General features: G+C 42.5%; 1 protein-coding gene across 1 annotated transcript; it reads left to right on the top strand.

Moving 5' to 3' along the window:
• The first annotated feature begins 6,957 nt into the window (after positions 1-6,957).
• On the top strand, positions 6,958-16,679 carry KRT28 (keratin 28). The gene is made up of 8 exons (XM_055132452.1): positions 6,958-7,407; positions 8,031-8,113; positions 8,663-8,819; positions 11,192-11,353; positions 11,477-11,602; positions 14,767-14,984; positions 16,215-16,270; positions 16,537-16,679. The coding sequence occupies exons 1-8, from the start codon at positions 6,958-6,960 to the stop codon at positions 16,677-16,679; spliced, it is 1,395 nt and encodes a 464-aa protein (XP_054988427.1).
• Positions 16,680-19,898: the final 3,219 nt, after the last annotated feature.

Genomic DNA, 19,898 nt, shown 5'->3' with positions numbered 1-19,898 from the left:
CTCCAGCACCCCATAAAATCCTCTGAGCGCTCCAGGAGTGATCCTTAAGCACAGAGCCAGAAGTAAACCTTGAGCACCAATGGATGTAGACCATAAACAAAAGCTTTACACTCTGATCTGGTTATTCATAATGACTTGATATTTTTTCCTTGTGTATGAAGTGACTTTATTTATAGTCAGCATTATGGGATAAATAGTTTGAGTAAGGGTAACTAAGTAAGGTCCATCCAACATCTTCCATCTAGATTGCATCAAGAGTGGGAACTGGTGGAAGAGCTTATTTGCAGTTATAAGCATGTGTCTCAAAGTCAATAATTCCTGGGATTCGTTTCCTGGCACACACTTGCAATTCATGTGAACATAAATTTACACGGACAAGTTTACCCAGAAAGATTGTACCGATTACTCCACCCTCTGAGACTCTGTTTTCTTGTCCATACAACAGGAATAATAGCTAACTCATACCAGATTATTGTGAGAAATAAAATAAGTTCAGACCTATGATCTCCTTAAAATAATGTTCAGCACATAGAGTAAGAAATAAAGAAATAGAATCCTGTTCATCTTTAAATAAATATATTTACTGGCTAGATAAACGTGATTCTATAGAAATGAAAACAAGGGGCTCAGCAATAGTACAGTGGGTAAGGTACCTGCCTTGCAGGTGGCTGAATTGGGTTTGATCCCCGGCATCCCATGCAGTCCCTTAAGCACCACTAGGAGTTTCCTGAGTTCAGATCCAGGAGTAACCTCTGAGCCAGGAGCAACCAACCCCTGCGCATTGCCAGATGTGACTCCAAAAAATAAAATATAAAAATAATAAAAATAAACAAAAATAAAAAGAAATATCACAATAATTTGTTACCGTAGGTGATTGTTAATGTAATCTGCCAAGCAGTCAAGAATAAGGTCAGGTTGCTGTCCCAAGGCTGCAAAAAACTAAATTTCAGACGATGGAATAATGGTGAGAGTGTGTCACAAAGGATTATGACTAACCTAATCCTGTGAATCTTAAATCCAATAATATGTATCAAGAAGTCCATGAGAGGAAGTGAAGAGGCCCAGAGGATTGGCCTTAATTCATAAGATGGTTGGCCGTCCCTAAAAGCTCTGACTGCGGTCAGCCTGATCACGATGCAAGTTCTCTAGTTGTGTTCTTCAGTGATGAAGAGAAATAAGAGATCACAACAGGAATAAGTTCATTCTGAAAAATGGGAAGAATTTTTTGAAGGCTACTTTATGATTAAGGTTGTACACAGAAACTATGCCAATGGAGGAACAATTCTTTGAGTTGTCACGTAGTTCCTACAAATGCCAACCACATCCCAACTTGAATAAGAGCTCTTTCCAGCCTATTATAAGTGGAAGGAATTATTGTGAATTAGTGTGAGTGGTGGGCATTATTATCTTGAAGAATAATCTGAGTGATGTTGTGAAAACAGATATCTCCTTCAGGATTTTAGCCAAGAAAAAAACAAATACATACTTAAGTTTGGTATTAATCTGTCCTACTCAAAACACCTTATTTCATGAAAACTGCTTAAAAATCATGAAAATAGGTTTAAATTCCAACCGAGCCATGACCAAGCTCAGGATCCCTTAGGAAAAGGAACACTCAGTAAGTTTTTATCTAAAAAAATCTCTGTAAGGTTTTGTAATATGAAAAGCTTTTAGGAAAGACCAGAAAACAAAATGGCACACAACGCATCTTGACAGGCTGAATAACAATTGTTGCAAAGAGTGAAGCGAGTTGGATATTGCCAATAACCGCATGGAAAGATGCTCAAACATCAGGAATCATTAGAGAAATATAAAACAAAACTTTAAAAAATACCACTTCACACAATTTAGGATGACTGCTATCCAAAAAAACAACAACAACAACTTTAAAATAACAAATGTTGAGGACCAGATAGCTACTGCTGTTACCTCACATATCATCAACCCAGATTTGAACCCCACCACCCAGGTGGTCCCCTGAGCACCAGGAGTGGTCCCTGAGCACAGAGCTAGGAGTAAGTTCTGAACACTTCAGGTGTGCCCTACCTCAGAAACAAACTTTTTTTAAATCTTGGCAGAGATGTGGATAAATTCAAAGTTTTGTGTCCTGTGGATAGGCATGTAAATGGGAGGGCTGCTAGGGAGATGGGATTGATTTTAAAATTAAATATATAATTATCATATGACCCAGCAAATCTAATTTATCAACCCAATTCTGGGTCTGTAGCCAAAAACAATTTGAGTCAGGGTCTTAAAGAGATATTTGTACATGCCGTGTTCACATCAGCATTATTCACAGTACAAGCTCAAAAGGCATCAATTTTCTTCCCTCACTGTATCCACACTAATAGTTTAGTGCCAAGTAAGACACTGGTGTTCACTAAGTGATTCTTGAATGAACGCAAGTGAATTAATGACACCTAACAGGCAACATGATTGAATCAAGGGTATTTGGTTTTTTTGTTTTTTGATTTGTTTGGGGTTTTTTGTTTGGTTGGTTTTTGGTTGGTGTGAGGGTGGGAAGGGTTGTCTATTAATCAGGAATTGTAAAAACAATTTTGTAAGAAAAATTTTTCATTAAGAGGCATTTTACATTAAGTTTTACTTATCTAACAGATAATTAAGTGATCTAAAAGGACCACCCCACCATCTCAAGACCCATTCTGACCTTACCCTACAAGATTCATGCCAGACTTTCCCTCAATTTCCTCATCTTTAAGTTGGAGGAAGGAAAATTTTTTTTTAATATTTTTTTAAGTCAGAAGAAGGAAACTTCTCTTCCCAATTTACAGATTCATTGTAAAGTTCAAATGAGAAAAAAATACAACTCTCTTTCAAAAGTGAAAATCACACGTAGGAAATGTCTTCTGTATACTCATCATGCTATTTGAAAAGATAAATGCTCCCACTTATCTTTTTTCTAAGCACCATTAAATCCGTGCTTTTTTCGTCCCAGATGTAATGGTTTCCCTCTGACAGTGTGTGGGACCCAGGCACAAGGAGAGAGCAAAGCACAGGCAACATCCATTTGAAGGCAAGCACTGCCCCCTGGTGGAAGTAGAAGCGCAGGGCCAGTGTGGTCAATAAGGTGGCTTGGAGAGTAATAGAGACTCCTAGTAAAGAGTAGGAGGTCTATTCCAGGGCTTGGAAACCGGCCTCACATGCTGGAGGAAAAGGCAGCTCAGAAAGAGAAGGGAACACCAACTAAAGGATGTTGGGAGTACCCATTTGGGTTGAAAGATGCGTGCCAAAAGTAGACTATAGACTGAACATGATGGCCACTCAATACCACTATTGCAAACCACTACACCCAAAAGGAGAGAGGGAGCAAAAGGGAATGCCCTGCCACAGAGGCAGGGCAGGGTGGAGGGGATGAGGTGAGGATGGTGGGAGAGATGCTGGGACCATTGGTAGTGGAAAATGGGCACTGGTGGAGGGATGGGTACTCGATCATTGTATGACTGAAACTCAAGCACGACAGTTTGTAAGTCTGTAACTGTACCTCACGGTGATTCACAAATAAAAAAATTTTTTAATTAAAAAATAAATAAATGATATGGCTTGGAAAAACGGGGGGATGCTGATTCAAAGTGATTTCAAGAAATTATTTAATCTTATGCTTTTTTGTAGCACTGTAGCACTGTACTCCCGTTGTTCATCAAGTTGCTTGAGCGGGCACCAGTAACGTCTCCATTGTGAGACTTGTTACTGTTTTTGGCATATCAAATATGCTACAGGGAGCTTGCCAGGTTCTACCTTGTGGGTGGAATGCTTTTTTGTAAAACAAATTTTGGGGGAGTCACACCCGGCGATGCTTAGAGGTTACTCTTGGTTTTGCACTCAGAAATTGTTCCAAACGGTGCTCCGGAGACCATATGGGATTCCGGAGATTGCATGCAAGGCAGAAGCCCTACCTGCTGTGCTATTGCTCTGGCCCTGTAAAATAACTCCTTTCTCTTCTTGTCACAGATGTTTTTATTCAATATTTTATTTACAGATGCAAGATACAGATATATCCAACAATTATGTCTAATTATTATTTACAGTTAATACTTTGGCACTGAAGAAATTTCATTTTTTAAATTAATTTAGTTTTTATTGAATCACTCTGTCACCATGAGATACAGTTACAAAACTTTTCGTGATTTTTAGTCATACAATGTTCCAACACCCATTCCTCCACCAGTGTACACTTCCCACCACCAATACCTCCCCATCCCACCCTCCCAAACCTTCCAACCTGCCTCTATGGCAGGCACTTCCCCCCACCCCTCTCTCTCTCTCTCTCTCTCTCTCTCTGTCTCTCTCTCTGTCTCTCTCTCCTTTTGGGAATAATTATTTGCAGTCCAGATACTGAAAAGCCATCATGTTTGATTGTTTATTCACTTACTGAAGAAATTTCTAGTTCTTAATATATTAATATTCTTGTGGTTTAATATTTATATTTTTTGATAAATTATTAAATAACAATTTTACATAATAAGTCTCTCAATGAGAGACATTACTGGTGCCCGCTCAAACAAATCAATGAGCAACGGGATGACAGTGACAGTGACACAATGATAAGAATTTTGCACAATAATTTTATTCTATGTTTCACAATGCTTAGACTATTCAAGGCAATACAAGTAAATATTCACGTTTGCATGGACCATTAAGAATAATTATCTCTAAAATGCACTGATAATGCCTTAATCTCAGGGTCACCTGGAACATATGTTAGTTCTTCACAGGATCTATATTTCTGGGTCTCTATTATCTTAGACCAGGTGATTGCTAAGGCTGTCCACCCATCTGAAAAGATGTCACCACTTTTATTAAAGACTTTGAGATGAGGCCAGAATCCATAAAACTCCTTCAGGAAAACATTAGCAGAACTCTTGCAAGATATGGGCCTCAGAGAGAGATTTTCAGCTCTTGGACTCCATTGATAAAGATAATTTAAAAAATAAACAAATGGGACTACATCAAATTCAAATGGTTTTACATGGCAAAAAAAAACTTGGCTAAAATAAAAGCTGTCCTACCAAATAAAAGAAAATAATTACATGCCATACATCAGATAAAGAGCTAATATCCAGAATCTAGAAAGCACTCACAAAGCTCAACAACCATAAAAGGAATAATCCCATCAAAAATGGGAAGAGGAGAAAGTAGGTAGTCCTCCATGAAAAGGACATATAGGTGGCCAGTAGGTGTATGGAAAAAGTGTCGCTGGTACATTTTACCAGAGAAATACAAATCAAAATAGCAAAGAGCTATCATCTCTTGTAGGGAGAATGGCATGTATCAAAAGTCTTAAAACAACCAGTGTTAGTGGGGATGTGGTTTAAATAAAGAGAGAGGGGTTAATCCTCATTCACTGTTGGTTGGAATGTCATCTGGTTCAACTTTTATGGAAAACTGTATGATATATCACCAAAAGGGGGGGGGGGGAGGGAAAGAGTTTCCATATGACCTAACAATTCCACTTCCAGTGGCATCTACACTCCAAACACCAGAACATTAACTCGAAAAGATAAATGTGCATACCTAAGTTCCTTGCTGTGCTTAGTATAATGGCCAGGATATGGAAGTAACCCAATTGTCCAATGATGGTTGAAGAAGCTGAAATCTTACAGTTCACTGGCACTTCTGTATTAATATCATTTAGTTCTTAAGGTAAAGTTCATTTTTTTAGGTTGATGCCATCCAAATTACCCGCCTCACAATCAAATCATCCAAGAGCCTTGACATCTGGCTCACAGTCAACCTTTCCCGTCTCCTGCCATGAATAATAGACTTCATTCATGCCTATGTCCCTGACTTATTTAATACCACTATCTAAAGGTTCCTAACCTACTCCAATGGCTTTTCAGTTAAGCCACTTTTTTTCCTCTTATTCTGGTTACTGTTGGGTCTATTCCCCATCATTATTCATTGGACTTTGTTAAAATCTGAGTTGATGTTACTTGAAAATTCTAGACTCAGGGCTGGAGCGATAGTAAAGCGTGTAGGGCGTTTGCCTTGCATGGGACTAACCTGGGTTCAATCCCCATCATCCCATATGGTCCCCCGAGCACCGCCAGGACTAATTCCTGAGTACAGAGCCAGGAGCAACCCCTGAGCATCGCTGGGTATGACCCAAAAAGCAAAAATAAATAAATAAATAAAAATAATTTTAAAATAAAATCAAATCGAGACTCTGGCATCCCCCATCCAACTTAACCAACTTCCTTCACATCCACTTATCTCTGGCTCATGCCATGTCTGCTTCATGACTTTGGAAACATACCCAGTGATTCAGCCCTTATCTTTTTCCCTCTTGTCTTACCTTTCCTCTTTTCATATAACAATACAGTCAGTCAGCTCAACCATTTTCTGAAGCACATCAAAAAATTCTTTGCAACCTTTTTCTTCTTTGAGCCTGACTTCAAATTGCAAAACAGTATTCCAGTACAGAATAGTATTTTTAACAGCACATTTTTTTTTTACTTAGGCGGTCTAAAACATACGTTTCAGTACCTAATGGTTCTTTATATGTCTTTCTGGTAATTAAGACCTGACTGTAGCTGATGGTACTCTATAACAACCTTCTTTAACTTATAAAACTTTATAATACCCTTTGCCACATAATGATGCCATATTCTTAGGTCTAGATGAAAGTAAAGGATTACTCACTCAAAATTAAAAGTTGAAATAATGAACTTAATATAGAATAGGCCCTACTATATTTAAGATAACAAATATCCTGAAGCAACATCCAGGGAAGTTAGACGTTAATTTGAAAAAAAAAATCCATCCAATTATACATAATTTCATGCTAATCTGGGTGATGCCAGTTTTCTTTTGGCAGGCCTAGTAGAAACACCCCAATAATTGTATATAAAAGCACAACAAAATCATCGGCGCACCATATTCTGTTCTTCTTTGAAGTTGCAGCCATCCACAGGCAAGGTGAAGGACCCTCTTCCTGCCATGTCTCTCCGCTTTTCTACTGGGTCCAGGCATATTTGTTTACGGTCTGGAACTGGATCTGCCAGACCTTCGAACGGAGGTGCCGGTTTTGCGGGCAACAATGCATGTGGCAACTCCCTTACTGGAAGTGGATTTTCCTGTGCTTTGGGAGGGGGCTTGGGCAGTATTCCTGGTGGAAACCATCCTGGTGGTATCCTTGGAAATGCTGCTGGCGCTGGCTTTGCTGGAAGTGATGGGGGCCTCCTCTCTGGGAACGAGAAGGTGACCATGCAGAATCTCAATGACCGCTTGGCCTCCTACCTGGATAATGTGCGAGCTCTGGAAGAGGCCAACGCTGAACTAGAAAGAAAAATCAAGAGCTGGTATGAAAAATATGGACCTGGATCTTGTCGTGGACTTGACCAGGACTATACCAGATATCACCTATCGATTGAAGATCTTAAGACTAAGGTGAGGAATAACAAATATGGAGCTAGTTATATATTTTTTTAATTACCTAACAGGGGGGCTGGAAAGATTGTTCAGTGGGTAAAGCGCTCTTAACTTGCATGGGTCTAACTTGGGTTCAAACCTTCAGTCCATATGGTTCCCCAAGCCCCACCAGGAGTGCTCCCTAAGCACACAGCCAGGAGTAAGCCCTGAGCACCACCAAGTGTGCCCTCCAAAAAAAAAAAAAAATCCTAAAAGAATTACCTAGGACAAGAAATAAAACAACAGGAAATTCTTCATGACTTGCCTGCATTTTATTCTCTATTATCATAAATAATTATTTCTATTATTCAAAACAGGAACTTTGATTTGTGAGTTTCAGTGTACCTTAAATACTACTGGTTCCACTATTATTTTGAAATGTATCCACGGATAAAAATTTTAATATCCTAAAAGATAGATGAATATGTGAGCAGAAGTAACGTCATTATCTGTAAATTTTAATTTGATCTCAATCATCTAGGTTGTAACTTATGAAAGCAATATTTTATGCAAGAGCTTCATCCCACAACAAGCTTGTTCCACACAAAGATAAATGTAAGAGCAGATTTATTTGGTGTGCTCTCCCTTTTAATTTCTTCCAGATAATCGCATCGACGACTGCAAATGCTAATGTTATTCTGCAGATTGATAATGCTAGGTTGGCTGCTGATGATTTCCGGCTCAAGTAAGTGATGATCACGCTCTAGAAAAAAAAAACCTGTTATTAACTTGTGCAATAAAATTTCAATTTCAACCAAACTAGAATAAACTATGATCCTTAGCTTAGAATTAAATGAAGCAGTGTTTATACTACAACATACTAGAACACAAAGCATGTTCTATTGTTATACTCAACTGTACTCACAACAAATTTATACACAGTTATTACATTCTGGAGACAAAAATATCACTGCATTTCTACCTCTGCCTAGAACAATGCCTAGTGGATTCTTAGTACTGGTTAACAAGTAAAAAATATTATCTAAATAAAATCGTAAAATGGTATCTTTTTTATTTTGTTGGTATGTGTCATTTAAAATATATTTGATTAAATCACTGCGGCTTTGCCCACAAAGAATCGGGGTGTGGAGTGCAGGAGGGCCCTCTTTGTATCTTTTGATAATACTTAGATGCCTGATTCAATTTACTACTCCAGTTCAAAGCCATGGAGGTTTGACTCTTCATTGCGTGTGAGAGTCTGTCTTGTGCTGAAATTCATTCCCTGCCTCCCAAGGTATGAAAATGAGCTCAGCCTTCATCAAAACACAGAGGCTGATATCAATGGGATGCGGCGGGTGCTGGACGAGCTGACCCTCTGCAGGACTGACCAGGAGCTACAGTATGAGTCCCTGAGCGAGGAGATGACATACCTCAAGAAGAACCATGAAGAGGTAGGAGAAGCTTTCCTTCAAGTGCAAACATAATTCTGTATGTCTTATATACTTCCATGGAGGGCAATAAGTTAAAAAGAATAAACCAAGCTCCTTCTAACAATTCTAACAATGCCAAGGAATAGAAAGTAAGAATTCTTGGGGTTTGGAGCAATAGCACAGCGGGTAGGGCATTTGCCTTGCACGCGGTTGACCCGGGTTCGATTCCCAGCATCCCATATGGTCCCCTGAGCACCGCCAGGAGTAATTCCTGAGTGCAGAACCAGGGGTGATCCCTGTGCATTGCTGGGTGTGACTCAAAAAGAAAAAAAAAGTAAGAAATCCATCCCCTCAATGTAACAAATAGGAGCTACTGGATCTGTATCATTCCATTTCTTATGCAGAAACAGCCTGTCCTTTTCAAACAAGGCATGACTTTTGCCTTAGTACAACCATCTTTCTCTCCACTGAACTATATTTTGTATTCATCTGAACCTATCTTGAGGTTAATCTTCTCTCAAAAGATCTCTCTGACAAGTGCTATCAGTTTTCTCTCTGCTGATGAGCCTGGCTTTACTGTAATATTGAACCCTGCAAAATAACAAACCCATTATTGAATACATAAAACTAAAAAACTTCAGTACTCTACCAAAAAATAAAAACGGTTTTCCCAAATATAATCGCAAAAGTGTTGAAAATCATGAATGATCAGTTTTCAGAAAATACCCTTCAGCAGGAATACATAGATATACTATCATTGGGAATGATGGGTAAAGTCACAACACCATTGAGAAATGGCTCGAACACCAAAACTACTTCAGTAACACACACACACACACACACACACACACACACACACGAATACTATGGAAGAGGAGAAAAGAAGGGATATTAGAAAATAAAAGAGAAAAAGAGAGTGAGCGAGCAAGCGAGAGAGAGAGAGAGAGAGAGAGAGAGAGAGAGAGAGAGAGAGAGAGAGAGATCTAGGAGAAAGGAAAGTCCCAGGTCAGAAGGATGAAAGAGAGGGGCCATGGGTGAGCATTCACTGAGAGCACCCAACAGGGCTGTGCTTGTGGCAATCAGAAAAAAAAGAGACCCAGAGAACAGGCAGGGCCAGCAGGGCTTCTCTCAAGTCCAGGGCCAAACAGTAGGTGCACTGTGCCCCTTAAATAGCATTCACTGGATGCAGAGAGTGGATGCAGAGAACTCCTAACATCACATCCCCTGAGAATGCCCCGTGTCTCCCGCTCACCCTTGACCATTCTTCCCAGGAAACCCTCAAGAAGTCAACTAGCACCCTTTACAGCAACAAGAATTTTTCTCAGGCCAGAAGTAGAAGAAGGCCCAGGGCCACAGGTGCTCTTTGTGAGCACCAGGACCTCAACTGAAAGTCTGGTACCTCTCGGGGGACCACGGAGGGCCCCTGCCCATCACCTGCTGGGGTGACCCCGGTGGTCCCCAGGAATACAGAGCACAAGTCTCGGTGCATCGTTACCTGAGCATTAGACCACCAGGGCTGGTTGGTCTAGTATCAGCGGGAGAGGCCTCTGAGCAATGCTTGTGAGACACCCTCTCCCACCCCCCCACCCCTCCCACACACACACAGCTCCCCGCCACTGCCCCCTTCCCAGCGCCAATATTTTTCTTCACCTAGAATCAGACACAAAACGTCAAAAAGAATGTGGAAATTAAATAATTTCCCTGGACAATGTAAATCTTTTACTCTTGGTAGCTCCTGGGAAGGATGATTTAAGAAAGCAGCTCTACCAGTCGAGCGAGCACAGTTAACAAAGGAAAAAGTTCCTTTTAGCTTAAGGACTTAAAAACACCGTAGCTTAAGAACTAAGCTGAGGTCATTCATCAGAGGATTCTCTGAGTCCGTGGGTGATGGACCTGAGGCTGGGCTCAGCCAGGGCAGTGCTGCCTCTGGGTCGGATGTGCAGAGGCTGAGAGAATTCCCACAGAAGCACGGCGAGAACCATTCCCGCTTGCCAGATGCAGGCTCGGGAGAGCAGGGCAGGAATTGGGGGGGTGCAGGAATCAATTCTCTTCCCGAGAAGTCGCCCAGGCGTTTCCTCAATAACGGTGTGCTTCATAACTCAGCTCTCCTGGTTGAAGAGTATAAAACACGTCTCTGGACACGGGACATCTGGGTGGTGGCTCTGGTAGTGACTTTTGAATGAACGAATCAGTCATTAAATAGATGATTAGAAGATGATGTGACTGTGGTTTTTGTGTTGGGGTTTTTTGAGGTTTTTTCCTTTTTCTCTTTTAATTTTTTTTAAACCTTGGGAGGCAAAGTCACACCTGGGAAAACCCCTCCGGGGACTCGAGGGTTGCTTCTATAGTGTCCCTCGAGGTGCCCACCTGGCTCGCTTCCCCCCCCCCCGCAGGAGATGAAGGCGCTGCAGTGCGCGGCGGGAGGCAACGTGAACGTGGAGATGAACGCGGCGCCCGGCGTGGACCTCACGGTGCTGCTCAACAACATGCGCGCCGAGTACGAGGACCTGGCGGAGCAGAACCGCAGGGACGCCGAGGCCTGGTTCAACGAGAAGGTGCGGCCACCGCGGGGACCCTCCCTCGGGACTGGAGGTTGCGGGGGGGGGGGGGGGGGGGGAGGTGCGGGCGAGGGATGCCCCGACCACCCCCGCTCACCTGGGCGCCCGCCCGCCTTGCAGAGCGCCACCCTGCAGCAGCAGATCTCCGACGACGCGGGCGCCGCCACCTCGGCCAGGAACGAGCTGACGGAGATGAAGCGCTCGCTGCAGACGCTGGAGATCGAGCTGCAGTCCCTGCTGGCCATGGTAGGTGAGGGCCTGGGCGCGCTGCTTGCCGCGGTACATGAGGCCCAGGCGCGCCCCGACGGCTGGGTCCCTTGGCCCCGCGCGCGCTTTTCCCGCTGGCAGGCGTTTGAAGGCGCGCACCGGGATGGCAGAGACACGCAGAGCTAGTCTGGGCTCTGCTGCCAACTGGACGTGCTGGGCAGACCTAGGTGTTTCCGACACCCCAGGCCGACTGGTGGGAACCGCTTCCCTCGTGGCGGGGTAAAAGCCACCTGTGCTTTCAAGAGGCAGAGGAAAGGAGGGTCCTCTGTGTTCCCCCCCAGAACCCCTGCCAGTCTCTTCCTTCCTCACCAGGAGGACAAGGTCCCCGCCCCCTACCTCACAGAGCCCTGCAGTCAACAACACCCCTCAACACCCCCAAAGGAAGTCCATTTAGCGGTGTGTGTGTGTGTGTGTGTGTGTGTGTGTGTGTGTGTGTGTGTGTGTGTGTGTGTGGTGCAAAAGCACTGTAGCATTGTACCACTGTCATCCCATTGTTTATCGATTTGCTCGAGCGGGCACCAGTAACGTCTTCATTGTGACACTTCTTGTTACTGTTTTTGGCATATCGAATACCGCCCGGGGTAGCTTGCCAGGCTCTGCAGTGCAGGCGGGATACTCTGGGTAGCTGGCCGGGCTCTCCGAGAGGAACAAAAAGCAGTGTAAGCACTAAGAATTTGAGACCTTACATTGGCCAGGGCCAAATGGACTTCCTGCGGGGGTGTGGACTGGGGGCAACCAAAAGACTTGATTCCAGGAATTGTGACACAGGTATGATAGAGGGTTCTGTCCCCTGCACAACCTTTCCCTTCCCCAGCACATCAGGAAGGGTTTAAGGGAAGAGCGGCTATTATGACACAAGTATAAGCAGTGATCCCAGAAGGAAAAGATGATTCAAAACCTGTGTTTTGATTTTACCACCCTCAAAAGGACCACTGCTTTCTAACCCATTGGGTTTTCTACTGGACACTTGCTTTCCTCTGACTTATCCCAGCTAACGGCCTCCCCCTCTTCTCCTCCCCTTGACATTGGTAGCAGACACCCTCCCTGCCACTCTGGGTTCCTAGAACATCCCTGAATCCCTTCCCCACTTCCTTCTTTTTAGCACCTAGAATCCGGCTGCTGAGCTATTCTGAGCTCTAATAAAGAAAATCCTCAGTTCCCAGAATTCTGATCCTTTTCACATAGAAGCCTTGGTGTTAGAAAGTGGTTGGTTAGAATCTGTGCTGTCTGGAGTCTTATTAAAATCTGTGCTATGTGCAGTCATAGCTTGGGTGCATAAGATAATATAATTGATAAAGGATAATTTAACAAACAACTGAATGGTAAATTGGTGGCAGCAAAGAGCCTAACTTTCACGCCTGAGATTCTTTGGTAGTAGGACAAATTCGAAGCTTGCTCTTCTATCATTCAATACGGAAATATTGTGTGAGTCAGGTATTGTGTGAATATGCAGCTGGTTTGTATTCCCTGTAGCATATGAAGGTCCAAGTTTGTCTTCCCTCTTTCCTCATCTAGAAGCCAAGCCTTGACAATGGAAGGTGAAACAGACATGGCGACTCTGATTTAGGAGAATACTAGCAATCCTTTTTCAAAAAATGCTTCATGAGGACAGCTCATCAGGGAAACTAGCATTTTAAATGGCTCTACAACCACTTCAACATCTTACCACTCACCTACCTCACCTTTCCATTGCCTTCCAGCTCACTTTGCACCCCTTCACCTCCAAAGCACCCAGCAGTGCCCATAGCAAGCACCAGTCATCTGTTTAGACCAGCTGGTTGTAGTGTACTCATGCCAGCATCTGTTCATGTGATGAATATTTCATAATTCTCACTTATAATCTTAGAATGAGGTCAATAAACAACATAGTTTACAAGATACCAATTTTAACTAATATAATGCCAGAACTGCAATTTGAAAAAACAGAAGAGCATTTTTGAATACAATAGACTAAAAACTTAAAGAGTTGGACCATCTCTCCTAAAATGTCTTATGAAAAAGGCAGAGGTTTGAGTCAGACATAGAAGAGTGGGTAAAGCGCCTGCCTTGCATACAGCTGACCCAGCTCAATTCCCTGGCACCACATGTGGCCCGCCAGCCCACTAGCCATGAACCCTGAGCACAGAGTAAGGTGTAAGCCCTGAGCAGAGCCAAGTGTGACCCAAAAACCAAAAGAAAAAAAAAACAGATAAAGACAGAAGCTTGTATCATCCTTTAATAAGTAAGTTTTATTTTAAACAAGAAAGATCAGAGTTGCTCCCCACAAAAAGGAAAATCAAAGAGTGGAGATACAGGTAAAAGGTCACATAATAACCAATATCAGAAGTAATTACCATGCAGGTGTATTTATATATGATAAGGGGAAGAGGAAAATTGCTTTAATTGAGGTAGAACTTGCCCAACAGGCAAATTAGAGACTTTGGAAGGAGACCTGAGGAAGTATAATATTCATGAGAGTCATGTTGAAATCTTGATCAAGTCTGTGTTGTAAATCTATCTCTTGCCTTGAAATGCCAGCCCCGTGAAAGCATTCACTCTATCTCAAGGACTTAATAAAAGACTTTGACAGATGATAGAATATTGAGGACAGATTGGAAGAACAAGCAATGCACACAGGTTTTGGAAGAGCAGTTGGATGAATCTCTGGGGAAAATAGTTACATACTATTTTCTGTATTTATTTGGGTTGACAGAAAACCCCAAATAAATACAGAATCTGAATTTATGGGGGTTGACTAGCAGCAGGTAACCCCAAATACAGAATCTCAAAGTGTTAGTTTTCCAACATTCATTTCTTTGTTTAAAATTTGTTTCTTATTGCTCTCCCCACAAAGTACTTAGTACATGTGCCAGTAATCATATGGCATGTATCAAATATTATAAACATCCATGGAGCCAGTGAGTAAATGTTTTTATCTCACAGCAGGTCATCTGGCCCCAAAACAAACAAACAAAACTTCCCAGGAAGGGCCTGTCACTTGCCTTCTTTCTCCCCCTCCTACTGGGTTGTGACAAGCCCCCCCCCCACCCTATCCCACTCCTGCGCATGCGCACACACCTCCCTTAAGCGCCTACTGTTTACTGAGAAACTGCCTAGTTCTCCAAGCGTTTTCATCCCACCTCCGGCATCTTCTCCCTCTTCAGAAACACTCTCTGGAGTGCTCCCTCACCGAGACCGAGGGTAACTACTGCACACAGCTGGCCCAGATCCAGGGACAGATCGGAGCCCTGGAGGAGCAGCTGCACCAGGTGCGCACCGAGACCGAGGGCCAGAAGCTGGAGTACGAGCAGCTGCTGGACCTCAAGCTACATCTGGAAAAAGAAATTGAGACCTACTGCCGCCTGATAGATGGAGACGGGAAGTATGTCACGCCTCTTGAGTCCCCTGGTCTCTCCCGTTTCTCACTATGACCCTAACTGCTTGCCGGTCTGGTTTTCATGCCTCCCAGCCCTTGCTTCCTCATTCCCTCTGCAGAGAGGGGTGTCATCTCTTCTATGTCCTGCACATCGCAATGCCTCTTGCACCTGCCTCAGGTGGCCCCAGTCGTCCCTGCTGAAGTCCTAATTTGTTACCCATGTTAATCGTTATATTTCAGGATTTCCCACCCAACTCTGCCCATTTTCTCTATCTTTATATCTATTCCTAATAAATATCACTGAATAAGTGACCCCTTGGGTCAGATAGATAGTATAGTGGGAAGGGCACTTGTTTTGCATGTGGCTAACTCAGGTTCAATCCCTTGAATCCTGCCAATAGTGATCCTTGAGCACAGGGCCAGAAGTAACCCCTAAGCACTTCCAGATGTAGCTTGGAAACGAGAGAGAGAGAGAGAGAGAGAGAGAGAGAGAGGTGTCCTCTGTGCAAAATCAGGATATATAAGCTTAAGAGGAGATATCTATGACGTCTCCATAATTTTACATACTTGGGTTTAAAAAGTTAAAACAGGGGTCAGAGAGATTGTACAGCAGGTAGGGCGTTTGCCTTGCAGACAGTTTACCCAAATTTAATTCCTAGCACCCCATATCATGTCCTGAGGGGTCCCTGAGCACAGAGTAAGGAGTGAGCCCTGGGCACAGTCACATGTGTCCCAAACATAAGCAAACAAATAAAAAACTCAAAAGAAAGCAAGAGTTTTATATACCCCCTTTGTAAATATCAAGTAATTATTATCATCTCCTGCAAACAAAAATTTTAATGTTTTCCCTCTCTGTATGGGGTATTCAGAGTTCACCTGAGTTCATCTATTGATCCAATGACTATTTCTTAATTGATACACAGAAAAAGTAAATACACCAAAAGCAAACACTTTAAAATAAAAAAAAAACTAAATATAGTTTTGGAGAGAGATAGTACAGTGGGTAGGGTGCTAGCCTTGTGGGCAGTCGACCCAGGTTCAGTTCCCGGCATCCCATATGGTCAATGAAGCCCACCAGGAGTGATCTGAACACAGAGTTAGGAGTAAGCCCTGAGCATTCCAGCTATGGGCCAAATTATTTTTTTAATTAAAGAAGATACTTTAGAAATCAATACACCAAAAAGTGGTTACACTTAAACAGTAAACTTCATGAGTTGGTTTGTTTTTGTTTCACAGCTCATGCTCCAAATCTAAGGGCTTTGGATCAGGAAGCTCAGCAAATTCCTCCAAAGGTAATAAAATCTACTTCTATGTTTACTGCAGCAAGTAATTTCACATTACTGGGAGTCGAACACGATAGCAACAGTTTATTTTAACTAACGTGTTGTGAACAACTGTTTTTCTTTTGAGTGGATGAAACTATTCCAAACTCATCCCTCGAGTCTATTTCCATTCCCTCACCAAAAATGTGTGAAATCTGTGAAAAGAAGAAGAGGGATTACTTATCCAAGCTTTTTGATAGAATATGCATATTCATTCACATCTTTTTTATTTCTAGAACTATCCAAAACTACACTAGTTAAGACAGTGGTTGAAGAAATAGATCAACGTGGCAAAGTTCTTTCATCAAGAGTTCACTCCATTGAGGAAAAAACATCTAAAATGACCAATGGCAAGACAGAACAAAAAGTCCCTTTCTAGCTTGTCACCTCATAAGAAAGTTATCTGGGAAATTACAAACAGCTTCATAACTTCACATATAAGGGAGGATAATAAAAAACACTACTTACCCTTAACAAGTTACTGGACAAAAATATCTGTCTCTTTAGTTCACTTTTACTAAATATTTGGGTGTTTCAAGGTAAATCAAAAATCTCATGGACTCATCTCTTTTCACTTGTGACTAATAAATAGTTGTTTGCAGTTCATTTTTTCTTTGTTAATTTGTAGGCAGAAGTTAATGTGATTTATCTTAATTGGCTTTTACTCCAATTTTAAATAATAGTAAATATCATATGACACAGGCATGGTCTTTCAGTTCCATCATTTTTGCATGTGTAAATAACATGGAAAAGTTCAGAAAGTCTCCTGTGATTGAAAAGTTCCACCACTAGATGGCACAATCCCAATAGTTTAGCCCTGAGCCTCTCAGACTCCTGGGGTAAGTTTCACAAAGGCAGGATACCTACCAGTCCTGGTAGAAAGAGGAAAACCTCCCACCCACTCCCCAACCTTCCCCCATTTCTCCCTCTCCCCCTGCCCACCACCAGGGCATTGATGATGGGAAATGTAGACTGGTGAAGAGACCCGTGTTGGAACATTATGTGACTAGAACCCAATCATGAACAACTTTGTAACCGTGTATCTCACTATGATTCAATTTCTTAAAAAAATAATCAAAGGGAGTTCAACTTCTAGTTTTTTGAGGAGTGTCAATATTGTTTTCCAAAAAGGCTTGACCACGGGGCTGGAGCGATAGCACAGCGGGTAGGACATTTGCCTTGCACGTGGCAGACCCGGGTTTAATTCCCAGCATCCCATATGGTCCCCCGAGTACCGCCAGGAGTAATTCCTGAATGCAAAGCCAGGAGTAACCCCTGTGCATCGCTAGGTGTGACCCTCCCGCCAAAAAAAAAAAAAAAAGCTTGACCAGTCGGCATTCCCACCAACAATGAATTGAGAAAAAAAAATTGAATTCCCATATGACCCTGCAATACTACTTCTGGGAATATACACTGGGGGCCCAATAAAACCCAGCAGAAACACCATCTGCTGTTCATTGTAACACTATTCACCATAATTAGGATCTGGAAACAACCCCAGTTTCCAAGAACAGACAACTGGATAAAGAAAGCATGGTACATCTACACAATGGAATATTACGCAGCTGTTGGAAAAAATGAAGTCATGAAATTTGCTTATAAATGGATGGACATGGAGAGTATCATGCCGAGTAAAATGAGTCAGAAAGAGAGGGACATATATAGAACAACTGCATTCATTTGTGGAATATAAATAAAATAGTCTGAGACTGATATCCAAGACTAGGGATAACAGGACAGGGACCAGGAGGACTGGTCAATGGTTGGAAGCTTGCCACAAGTATGTGGGAGGTGAAGGACAGTTAGAATAGAGAAGGGACCAGTAAGACAATAATAGCTAGAAATGATCACTTCGACTGGTACTGAGTTGAAAGTAGGTAATGAGATATACCTAATAACCTTTCAGTATCTGTATTGCAAACCATAATGCCCAAAAGGAAAGGAGAGAGAAAAAGAGAGAGAGAGGGGAGGGGGGAGGGAGAGAGGGGGAGAGGATAAAAGTGCATGCCACTGTCACTGTAATCCCGTTGCTCATCGATTTGCTCGAGCTGGCACCAGTAACTTCTCCATTGTGAGACTTGTTTGTTACTGTTTTTTGCATATTGAATACACCATGGGTAGTTTGCCAAGGTCTGCCCTACTGGCGAGATACTCTTGGTAGCTTGCCGGGCTCTTTGAGAGGGGCAGAGGAATCGAACCTGGGTCGGCCAGTATGCAAGGCAAATGCCCTACCCGCTGTGCTATCGCTCCAGCCCTAAAAGTGCATGCCACACAATATAAAATAACATATGAGACTGATATCCAAGGACAGTAGAGACAAGGACCAGGAATATTGCTCCATGGTTAGAAGCTTGCCTCATGAGCTGGGGGAGAAGACAGCTGGACTAGAGAAGGGATCACTAAGTCAATGATAGTTGGAGGAATGGCTCAGGATGGGAGATATGTGCTCAAAGTAGATAAAGAGCCAAATGCGATAGCCTCTCAGTATTGCAAACCATAATGCCCAAAAGTAGAGAGAGAGTATGGGGGAAATTGTCTGCCGTAGAGGCAGCGGCGGGGGGGGGGGGGGGAGGGGTGGTATGTGGGTGGGAATACTGGGGATATTGGTGGTGGAAAATGTGAACTGGTGGAGGGATAGGTGTTAGATCATTGTATGACTGAAACTCAAATATGAAAGCTTTGTAACTATCTATCTCATGGTGATTCAATTAAAAAAAAGTGCCTGCCATAGAGGAAAGGGGGGAGGGAAACTGGGAATATTGGTGGTGAAAAACATACTGGTGAAGGTGTTAAAATATTATATGATTGAAACTCAATCATGAACAACTTTGTAACTGCATATCTCACTGTGATTCAATTTAAAAAATAAATAAAATTTTTAATACAATAAAAATTAGAATATATTAAAAATATATAAAATAAATAATTTTTTTGCTTTTTTGGGTCACACCCGGCAATGCACAGGGGTCACTCTTGGCTCTGCACTTAGGAATTACCCCTAGCAGTGCTCAAGGGACCATATGGGATGGTGGGGATTGAACCCGGGTCGGTCGAGTGCAAGGCAAACGCCCTAACCACTGTGCTATCACACCAGCCCCAAAATACATGAATTTTTTTTTTTTTGCTTTTTGGGTCACACCTGGCGATGCACAGGGGTTATTCCTGGCTCTGCACTCAGGAATTACCCCTGGCCGTGCTCAGGGGACCATATGGGATGCTGGGATTTGAACCCGGGTCGGCCGCGTGCAAGGCAAACGCCCTACCCGCTGTGCTATCTCTCCAGCCCCAAAATACATGAATTTTTTTAATAATAAAAGAAAAATTTTGAAAGAGGATTACCTCTGGGGGAAAATCATAGCAATAAGCCTAGTACTAATTAGTTTTTCCCTAGTACTAACGACTTTTTAGGACCGAAGGCAAAGATGTAAATACATTAGATGTAAATACATTTACAGAGATGTAAATAAATTAGACTTTGCGGCACACGAGGTCCCCATTTTAACCACACATAAAACTCGGCCAACATAGCAGAACGGAGCCATAGCAGTAGCTCAACAAATGAACATGGCTTTGTTCAATCATAGTAAAATTCAAGTTT

This window comes from Sorex araneus, chromosome 3, assembly GCF_027595985.1.
Source record: "Sorex araneus isolate mSorAra2 chromosome 3, mSorAra2.pri, whole genome shotgun sequence".
NCBI lineage: Eukaryota > Metazoa > Chordata > Mammalia > Eulipotyphla > Soricidae > Sorex > Sorex araneus.
The sequence above is the reverse complement of the archived record's forward strand: the minus strand, read 5'-3'. Positions and strand labels throughout refer to the sequence as shown.

Bases quoted from the DNA above. Each gene is read 5' to 3' on its own strand.
- KRT28 (XM_055132452.1), top strand. From the start codon at position 6,958: ATGTCTCTCCGCTTTTCTACTGGGTCCAGGCATATTTGTTTACGGTCT. The intron at 8,114-8,662 runs GTAAGTGATGAT...CTGCCTCCCAAG, and splicing joins GCTGATGATTTCCGGCTCAA to GTATGAAAATGAGCTCAGCC. The intron at 11,603-14,766 runs GTAGGTGAGGGC...CTCCCTCTTCAG, and splicing joins TGCAGTCCCTGCTGGCCATG to AAACACTCTCTGGAGTGCTC.